The following is a 10,752-nucleotide window of genomic DNA, read 5'->3' as shown; positions in this document are numbered from 1 at the left end:
TTTGTCTTCAGAGTATGGAGCAAAGGTGGACTCGAAAGGTAAAGTTTGAGTTCTACCAAAGCCTATTGGCACTCCAGGGTCCATGAAAAGTTATTCTTTTTCTTCAATAATGAGAAAAACCGATGACTCTTATCGGAGGATCTTGATATGAACCGGCCCAGGACGGGTATGATCCTGGTTAACCTTTGAACGGACTTGACAATATCCACCACGGTGATGTCCTATATAGCTTTTATTTTGTCGGGATTGGTCTCGATCCCTCGATTGGACACAGTGAATTCGAGGAACTTACCAGATCCGACCATGAACGTGCATTTCTCCGGTTTCAGCTTTATATTGTATTTCTTTAGTATGTCGAAGTTTAACTGCAATCATTTCAAATGGTTCTCTGCTTGCAGGGACTTAACTAGCATGTCGTCAATGTAAACCTCCATTGGTTTTCCTATTTTTTCTTCAAACATCCGGTTTACTAGGCGTTGATAAGTGGCACCGATATTTTTTTAGTCCATACGGCATTACGTTACAACAATAGGTGTCGAATTTAACGGTAAAGTTGGTTTTTTCTTGATCGCCCGGGTCCATCCGGTTTTGGTTGTACCTAGAGTAGGCATCGAGAAAACTGAGTATCTCGTGCGGGGCTATCGCAACGATCATGCAATCAATGTTAGGAAAAGGAAAAGAATCCTTGGGGCATGCCTTATTCAAATCTTTGTAATCTACACACATTCTTAACTTATTTCCTTTTTTGGTACCATTACTATGTTAGCCGACCAATCCGGGTACTTAAATTCCCAAATGGAACCTATTTTAAGGAGTTTGGATACCCCGTCTTTGACGAACACATGCTTGACTTCGGTCTGAGGCCTCATAATCTGTTTAATCGGGTGGAACTTCGGGTCCAAGCTTAGCTTATGAGTGGTTACTTCTGGTGGGATCCCTGTCATATCTAAATGGACCAAGCAAGGCAATCCACGTTAGCTATAAGCAATTTAATGAGTTTTTTTCCTGAGCTCCGGAGTCAATCCCGTTACCAGGTATACCTTCCGAACGGGCAGGTGCTCGATCAACATGACTTGTTCCAGCTCATCGACTGTCGACTTGGTGGCATCAAAATCATCAGGAACTATGAAAGACCTAGGAACTCCGTAATCATTATCCTCGCCTGTCTCTTGCTTTTCTGGTTTGTTCGAGGCTTGTGCCGGTGATTGCTATTTAGTTTCTTCCTTCCTAACCGACTCCAGATTCTTCGTTTTTGAGAGTTCGTACATCGGGGTCACCTCATCGACCGCAAATATTTCTTTTGCGGCCGGCTATTCCCCGTAAACTATCTTGATCCCTCCCGGTATAGGGAATTTTAATGCCTGGTGTAGTGTCGAAAGTATTCCCCTCATGTTGTGAATCCATGGCCTTCTAAATAGAGCGTTATATCTCATATATCCTTCAGTCACATAGAACTTTGTCTCCTGAATGGTCCCGACGGCGTTTACTGACAAGGTTATCTCCACTTTAATAGTTTTGCATGCTATGTTGAATCCGTTTAAAACTCGAACTGTAGGCACTCTTTGGTCTTGCAGACCCAGCTATTCCACGACCCTCGATTTGATTATATTGGTAGAGCTACCTGGATCAATTAACACACGCTTAACTCGAGATTTATTTATGAGTACAGATATTACCAGTGCATCATTGTGTGGTTGCACAATGCCTTCGGCGTCCTTGTCGTTGAAAGATGCGTTCCCCTCCGGTATAATCTCGAGTCCATTTTTCCCTCGTAATGGACACCTTAGTACACTTTAACATCAGCCCCTGGGGGATGTCGACTCCACAAATGATCATGTTAATGACGTGTTGGGGTTCCTCTTGCCCGGTCTACTTGTTGGAGTCCCTATTCCTGAAGTGGTTTTTGGCTCGATCACTAAAAAATTCTCGGAGGCCTCCATTATTGAATAACCGGGCTACTTCTTCCCTTAGGCAGTCTTCGATTCTTTGGCCGTGAGTGCCACGATACTTACACATTAGGTTGGGGTCCCTTTGGGCAGGATCAGACGCAATGGTCGAGGTCATTTGGTATCTTTGATGCGTCTGATGGAGCCTCCCTGGCCCCAAGTAGCCTGTCAAAATTGTTCTTGCTCATGAGTCCCCGACTATTGTGGCCTCGATCGTTCCTGTTTTCACTTCTCGAAGGGTTGCGTCCGGACCCATTACCCCATCGATCTTTGTTATAGGGTTGATATCGATCTCTGTTCTATCTTGATTCATGATCCATGACTCTTTTGGATCTATCACTAGTTCTGACGGGATACACGGATCCGGAAGGAGCCCCGAGATGATCATCTTCGACTCTGATTTTTGATTGGTACCTGTTATGGACGTCAGCCCAAGTACTCGCGGGGTATTCTACCAAGTTTTGTTTCAACTGCTGCGAAGCCAATGAGCTTTTGGGGGTTAAGTCCTTGGGTAAATGCTTGAACGACCCTATCATTCGCGATCGAAGGCAGATCCATCCCTTCCATTTGAAACCTCGACATGATTTCCTTGAGCATCTCGTTATCTCTTTGCTTTACTTTGAAAAGGTCTGACCTCCGGGTCTCGACCTTGATGGCCCCGGCGTGCGCCTTTATAAAGGAATTCACAAGCATAACAAGCGAATCAATAGAATTAGGGGTAAATTGTGATACCATATCATAACTCCTTTCGATAAGGTTTCTCCGAACTTTTTCAGCAGAACGGATTCGATTTTGTCATCTTCTATGTCATTTCCCTTGATGGCACACGTGTAGGAGGTCACATGTTCATTGGGATCAATTGTTCCATTGTACTTCGAAATTTCAGGCATACAAAACTTCTTTGGAATTGGTTTCGGAGCTGCGCTTGGAGGGAAAGGTTTTTGGACAAATTTTTTGGAATCCAGACCTTTCAATATTGGGGTGCTCCTGGCATCTGATCAACCCTGGAGTTACAGGTGTCCACTTTTGTCGATAGCTTTGATCTTCTTCTACCCTGATTCCACCCGTTTCGTCAGTTCCTCGAGCATCTTAACTATTTCGGGGCTGGCTCCGGCTTCTGCTTCACATAGCCTTTCCGAGGTTCGTTCACTTCTTCGGATGTTCTCTCGGGATGGTTCAGGCTCAACTATGCTGGGAGTGCGGCTTTGGTTCTGTATTTGGGATATTGCCACCTGTTGAGCTTGTAACATTTCGAAAATCACTCGCAAATTGATCCCATCGCCTTCACCATCGTGCGTACCCCTGGTTACCGACCTGGCTCCTCCACGAATGCTATTTTCTGGGTTAGTGGGCAAGTTAGTGTCGATTGCCACAAGGGAGTTGGCATCGATTGGGTTCGCGACCGGGGCTTTGTTAGGGTCAGCAGGGGGAACCTCGTTGCTGGGTACTATATTGCTGTTCTCACCATGGTTTCCAAACTCAGCACCATCGCTCACGTGAGTAGATTGAGAGTTCGACATTCTTAAATTTACCTGAAATTAAAATCTTAAAGAACAAGAGTAAAACAGAGTGTGTTATGGAGATTTATATCAAATTGCCACTATTATCCTTATCCCCATGGTGGGCGCCAAACTGTTTACCCTAAAAAATGGATAACAATTGAATTTATATGTGATTTTAAGAATATGCAGATTAATTCAATACAAATGGTTAATAGCGTTAGATTAGACAGATAAAAGACGTAATAAATTGTCAAACCAATAGTGAGAGTGATCCCGAATGCAGTGATGGCTTAATAAAATGTCTGCCTTCGATTCCGGGCTCACAGTAATGGAGAACTGATGAACCAAAGTAAGAGCAGAGAATAATAATAGTATATTGCCTTGATATGCGTGCTATAGTGTGTTTAATGAATAGTTAGACTCCTCTTTATATAGTAGGGGTGTTTCACCCTAGGTACAATTTTAAAAAAGGGTAAAAAGCCTTCTTCTTGGTAATCACTGATCCATTGCTGATACGAGTCGAGAATTACGCTGTGACATCCGGTTGGGCACGGATATCTCGGCCCTTTGTTAGTCGTGCGCGATTGTCTGGTAATGCTCTCCGAAGTTTTGGGGTTAGAATCAGACCCGGCGGACATGGCCCCGATTCTTCCGAGGGCAGGTGTTTTGTCTGAACCTCGACACGAGGGGCTCCTTTGCCTGATTCCGATTCCTTACAGCCATGTCTCTGACTGGGTACAAAGTTTAAGAAAAAAAGAAGACTTTTAAACTTGTGGTATAAAATGAGGCACATATATTTTGTGCGGCTATAAATTACTCCCTCCGTTCCAGTTTATGTGAATCTATTTCCTTTTTGTTCCGTTCCAAAAAGAATAACCCCTTTCTAATTTTGGAAACAATTTAGCTTAAACTTACAATTCTACCCTTAATGAGAAGCTTTTATAACCACACAAACAATCTGGACCCCTTTTTGATTTGTTTAGCACCACAAATTTAAAAAGTCTTTATTTTTTCTTAAATTCCGTGCCAAGTCAAACAGGTTCACATAAATTGGAACGGAAGGAGTATTGAATAAAGGTAAATTATTTCCAAATAGGGAAATGGATCATTCTTTTGACACCGACAAAAAAAAATAGGTTCACGTAAATTAAAACAAAAGTATTAGGAGAAAAGTAAAAAAAATGGAGTAAAGCAGGCCACATCGTTACCTTTTCCTCCTCTCTTTTTTTTCTTCCTTTTATTTCTTTTCCTTCACGCTCATTTTGGAGCAACTAACGAAACCCATGCAGAACGGCAAACCATCCATTTGTACGTTTTCTAAGTAAAATCAATCATGCATGATCTAAGGAGATTTTCTCACGTCTCAACCTTTTTTCTCAGCTTTTCTTTTCCGTTTTATGCACCGAAAAGGGCCAAAAGGTGGCAGCTTCAACTGTCGCCAGAGTGGCCCCCGGCGGAGATCTAAAGCAAAATGGTTAATCCGAATTTCTTGAAGACCCCAGAAATTCCATCGTATAATGTCCGAGGGAAACAAGTGGCGGGTGTTGACAAATTGTGTTATATGACAGATACGGTTACCGACAATGGCATTTGGGAAGAAATCAACCCTTTGGATTCCAAACTCCCAATCTTCATCTTTCAACTTGCTATTGTTCTATTCGTCACCCGCCTCTGTCTGCTCCTCCTCAAACCCCTCCGCCAACCCCATTTCGCTGCTGAATTGCTCGTATGTATATTTTCTTATTTCGTTTGTACGACACTCCTACCCATTTGAATATTGACAACATGTCATTTTTTTTATCCCTTTTTTAACAATTTCAATATTTAAACTTTGATATTCTCTCTGTCCCAATTTGTTTTTTTTGGTCTGGCACTGAGTTAAATAAACAAGAAACATTTTTAAGCTTGTAGCGTAAAATAAGACAAAGATATTCGTGTTGTTATAAATCAGATGAATTTGAAAGATTAAAATTAAATATTGAAATAGATATTCTATCTAAGTGACTTTTTAGCCATTACTACGTACTTTATTATTTTTTCTTACTATCACTAATAAAATACATAAGTCAAGATGAATATCAAAATCCATGCTCATCAAACATGCCATATCTATTAAACCAAGTAAGTGTCAAATCAATACTACCTAGCTAAGCCACATTTTCATGTCTTTCTTTGCATGGGTTTGATTGTTCGTACTTGAAATTGCTTTAGACTTTTTTTTAGTTGGTTTACTAGAAAGATTAAAATTATTATGTCACCTATCATGCATGAAGATAATTAATAGAGGTTCGATGCTATTTTTCTTGGTTAGCTGCTTTTGCTCTTATGAGATTAAGTCATCTTAATTTGATAGGTTAAGTTTTCCTAGCTTGTTCTACTTTATAGGTCACTTTCTTGTGAATAAACACAAGTTTTGGAGCACACTCATGCTATTATATTAAATATTAAGCTGCGGATTGAAGTGTCATTTTTGAGATTTCTTTTTTAGAGAAGAAGCAAATTCCTCATTTTTTGAATCATAATGCCAATTTTTCTTCCGAATATGGCAGGCTGGTATACTGGTGGGTTCAACTGCAATTGCAAGTGAATTCGCACGACAACATATTCCAGCGTTCGGTGCTATATTTGCAGCCTCTCGAATTATGATGATGGAGACAGTAGGAAACCTTGGGCTAATTTATCATGTATTTCTTCTTGGGTTAGAAATGGACTTAAGAGCATTAACAAGTGTTGGACCCAAAGCCCTTGGCATTGGTATTGCTGGAGCTATTTTCCCATTTCTTATTGGAGCTTCTTTGTACACGTTTATCGCGGACTATCCTGAGAGTTTCAGGTGGGGTTTCCTTTATTGGGGTGTAGCACTCTCAGTCACTGGCCTTCCTGTTATAGCAGAAATCTTTGCAAAACTAAAGCTCCTTCATTCAGAGATTGGAAGAATAGCCATGTCTTCAGCCCTTGTTAATGACTTATCGTCGTGGTTTCTCCTTGTAGTCTCATTATCAATAACTAGTAGCTATTCAAGTACGTACTTGTCATTGTTTAGTGCTATTGTCTTCATCATTTTCAGTATTTTTGTAATCCGTCCGGTACTTTTGTGGGTGATTAGGAAGAGGACCCGAGAAGGAGAAGAATTTAGTGAAGCAATAGTTTGTGCTATACTTGCAATGGTCTTGGCTTGTGGGTTGGTCACGGATATATGTGGAGTTAGCTCTATGCTTGGTGCATTTGTATTTGGTCTTATCATACCTCAAGATTTCTTGGGGCATAGGTTTGTGTTGATGCTACAAGGCTTTGCGTCGGACTTGTTGCTGCCTCTTTATTATGCTAGTTTGGGAATGAGGGCTCATCTTGGGGGATTAAACAAAGAGGACGTGCTTATGATGGTTCTAGTTAGCTTGTTTTCATTCATACCTAAGATTGTTAGCACTATTGCTGTTTCTTACTTGTATAGAATGTCGTTGCGTGAAGGATTCACACTTGGAGTCCTGATGAACACCAAAGGCCTGGTAGCTGTCATGGCAATGAGCTTGGGGCGTGACCATACTGTAATGAATGAGGATGGATTTGTCATCATGTTGTTTACCATTTTTTTCATGAGCATAGCAACATCACCAATTGTGAACTTCCTCTATAGACGGACTAAAAGGTTCTTGCCAAGCCAGCACAGGATGTTACAGGACCTAAAACCAGATGCTGAGCTCCGCATCCTTACCTGTATTCATGAAGTACAAACTGTTGCTGGAATTACTGCACTCCTGGATATATCCCATGCCTCAAGAAGATCTCCAATTTGCCTCTTTGCACTTCAGCTCATGCAGCTAAAAAAACATACCACTGCTCTCCTCATTGTTCATGACTCCAGCAGAACTAGCTCAGAAAGCGTCAGTAAAGTAGGCGGACAAATAGACCAATTAATTGCTGCGTTTAACAACTTAGAGCATCAAAATCCAATGGTATCTGTTCAGCTATTGACTGCTATATCTCCTTATAGCACAATGCATGAGGATGTCTGCAGTCTTGCTGAGGAAAAGCAGGTGACACTAATCATTCTCCCATTCCACAAGAGACAGACTATCCACAATAACATGGAAGAAATGAATCCTGCTTATAAAGATGTAAATAATAATATTTTAGCAACTGCACCTTGTACTGTTGGTATTCTTGTAGATCGTGGTTTTGGCACATTGTTACCTACTAAAAAAGATAAGGGTATAAGTAGGAGTTGCAGAATTTCCATGATCTTTATAGGGGGGCCTGATGACAGAGAGGCTTTGGCCTATGCTTTGCGCATGGCGAGACATCCCAAGGTAAGTCTAACAGTTTTGAGGTTTATTCTAGATGAAAGTAGAGCTATAGCTGGTTCAACACAAAATGACGATGCAGATTTTTCCGTCATAATGGGAGCTGAAGCTGAAAAGCAAGCTGATGACCTTTTGGTAAATGAGTTTAGGCACAAGGTACAGAATGATGGCTCAGTTGTTTATACAGAGGAGATGTCTAGTAATGGGGCAGAAACAGTGAAAACAATAGCAAAACTAGGTCAGGATTTTGATCTCTATGTGGTAGGAAGAGGATTGGGGTTCTTTTCGCCGCTGAAGGGTGGGTTAGATGAGTGGAGCGACTGCCCGGAGCTAGGGTCGATTGGGGATCTGCTGCTGACATCAGACTTTTCTTCTAGTGCTTCAATTTTGGTGGTGCAACAGCATGCATGGCTCAACCCTGGATCATCAAGTCAAGGAAATTCAATTTTATGATACATTTAGAATCATGTTAATCTGGTACAATTTATTAATGAGACAGAAAAGATGGTTGTTGATCTTTTGCAGAGGGTTGAGAAATGATTTAGCATCTAGCTAGCTTGTACAGGAAATTTTCAATTTTATATTTAGAGGGAGTTTCTTTTTCCTCTCTATAGATATATCTACCTTATTTGAATACAAAATTCTTGAGTTCCATTGTATATTCTTTGATTAATCTAGCAAAAGGGTCTGCCACTCAAGCTTCATTAATTTTGTTTGGTAGAGCCTTGGTTTAGTATTTTTTCATCCGGTATGAGCATATTGAAGTTGTTGTCAGGATCCAAAATCCCATCAAAGGTCTTGATGGCACCTAACCTCCAAATTAGGTTAATCACACAATAATATAAAATAAAAAAAGGATAGCCCGGTGCACTAAGCTCTCGCTATGCGCGAGGTTCCGGGAAGGGCCGGACCACAAGGGTCTATTGTATGCATTTCTGCAAGAGGTTGTTTCTGAAAGTACAAGAGGGGGGGGGGGGGATTGTTTATTTTTAAACTTAATTGCTATCAGTTGACTAGTTTTTCAATTAGTCGACTAGATGTAATAACTTGATAACAGTAACGATAGAATTTAAGATGCTGAAATTAAATACAGGAATTAAAGACACCAGAATTTTTATACTGGTTCGGATTCAATGTGAATCTAGTCCAGTCCCCTTGGGTTGCAAGGGAGTTCTTTTTCAGTGAATGAGTTTCTTCGAGTACATAGAGAATGGTGTGATCTACACCGATAGCTCAGTTCCTATATCACTCGTTTCTTTTGATACAATGTCTCACCATATTGTTCTCTCTTTCTTCTCTAACTTGTTACACAGCAGGTCTTAGTAGAGCTGCAATGTTTGTTTGCAGTAGAACAAAGAGAGGTTGTTTGGTTCGATCAAAGTATATGTGCTGAGGTGTTATTACAAGTTTAAATACTTTAAGAGAGGCTTGAATTCTGGAGAGGTTTGCCAACCCAAGAGATTTGATCCTTGGAAAGACATTGATTCTTTCCAAGAATAAGGTTATTTCACAACGGCTCTAACGAGAGGCTTTAAAGATTTTCCCTTGAGCGCGATCCCGGAATCTTGATCCTTCCAGATTTGGATACTTGATTGAATATTCTGCAAGATCTTCGATATACTTGAATTATTTGATCCCTTCAGTTTAGCCTTGATTGATTCCGTCAGTATCAATTGCTTCCTTTAATCACGTCGGCTTTCCTTGATTGCCTCTGATTGATTCCTTTATTCTTGTATGCCGATCTTTGTGTTCCTTGATCAATGCTATCCATGAGTTCCTATACAAAGAGCAAATATATTGTTTTCATCGTTAAATTCAGATCTAACAATCTCCCCCTTGTTGTAAGATTTTGAAACAGAGATAAAATGATATGCAGCTATGGAAATATTGTAAGCTTCCAGAATGTGAGTGATAGCCATACCATCGGGTAGACTAGTCGGATCTTCAGCACTCTCAATCATAAAATTGATTACCCAAGAGGACAGTTTGCTTTTGAGTGTGGTCACAAGGCAATAGACCGGAAAAGTGTCTCTTAGAGAGAAGGTGGAGAAAGAGCCAGTACGGGGAAACGGAGTGGTTGCAACTATGTGGGCTAGAACACGAGTTTAGAAACTAACATCACTAGGGCCTAGCTGGTTTGGGAGAGATTCAGATGGACACTCAGCAATACATCTCTTGGCTTGATCAAAGGAAATTCCAAAATCAACAGGCCAGAAATTTTTAAAGAGCATAGGGAAACCAGAACACTTACACTGAAAAATCGAATCAAACATGGCACAATCAAGAGCAATACGCACTTTTCAGTGGGAGAAATGTTGTCCATTGAATTATGGTGACCTTACCTGCGAAGTTCCTTCCTGAAAGAGTGCTCCTATGATAACTTGATTTGCTATGATCTTCTCTCACAAGCTGTTAAGCAAAAGAAAAATGTGAGCCTTGCTCTGATACCAATTGAAAGTACAAGAGAAGGGGGGGGTGAATTGTTTATTTTTAAACTTAATTGCTATTAGTTGACTAGTTTTTCAATTAGTCGACTAGATGTAATTACTTGATAACAATACCGACAGAATTTAAGATGCTGAAATTAAATGCAGGAATTAAAGACACCAGAATTTTTATACTGGTTCGGATTTAATGTGAATCCTAGTCCAATCCCCTTGGGTTGCAAGGGAGTTCTTTTTTAGTGAATGAGTTTCTTCGAGTACACAAAGAATGGTGTGATATACATCGATAGCTCAGTTCCTATATCACTCGTTTCTTTTGATACAATGCCTCACCAGTGTTGTTCTCTCTTTCTTCTCGAACTTGTTACACAGTAGGTCTTAATAAAGGTACAATGTTTGTTTGCAGTAGAACAAAGAGAGTGTGTTTGGTTCGATCAAAGTATATGTGCTGAGGTGTTATTACAAGTTTAAATACTTTGAGAGAGGCTTGAATTCTGGAGAGATTTGCCAACCCAAGAGATTTGATCCTTGGAAAGAGATTGATTCTTTCCAAGAATAA

The 10,752-nt window shown here is 40.5% G+C and overlaps 1 protein-coding gene across 1 annotated transcript; it reads left to right on the top strand.

Moving 5' to 3' along the window:
- Positions 1 to 4,823: 4,823 nt before the first annotated feature.
- On the top strand, positions 4,824 to 8,453 carry LOC109221126 (cation/H(+) antiporter 15-like). The gene is made up of 2 exons (XM_019385593.1): positions 4,824 to 5,174; positions 5,998 to 8,453. Exons 1-2 carry the CDS (start codon positions 4,920 to 4,922, stop codon positions 8,200 to 8,202), a joined length of 2,460 nt encoding a protein of 819 aa, XP_019241138.1. The 5' UTR covers positions 4,824 to 4,919; the 3' UTR covers positions 8,203 to 8,453.
- Positions 8,454 to 10,752: the final 2,299 nt, after the last annotated feature.

The sequence above is a fragment of the Nicotiana attenuata genome, unplaced genomic scaffold (genome assembly GCF_001879085.1).
Source record: "Nicotiana attenuata strain UT unplaced genomic scaffold, NIATTr2, whole genome shotgun sequence".
Classification (NCBI taxonomy): domain Eukaryota; kingdom Viridiplantae; phylum Streptophyta; class Magnoliopsida; order Solanales; family Solanaceae; genus Nicotiana; species Nicotiana attenuata.
This window is presented reverse-complemented; position numbering and strand designations above follow the sequence as displayed.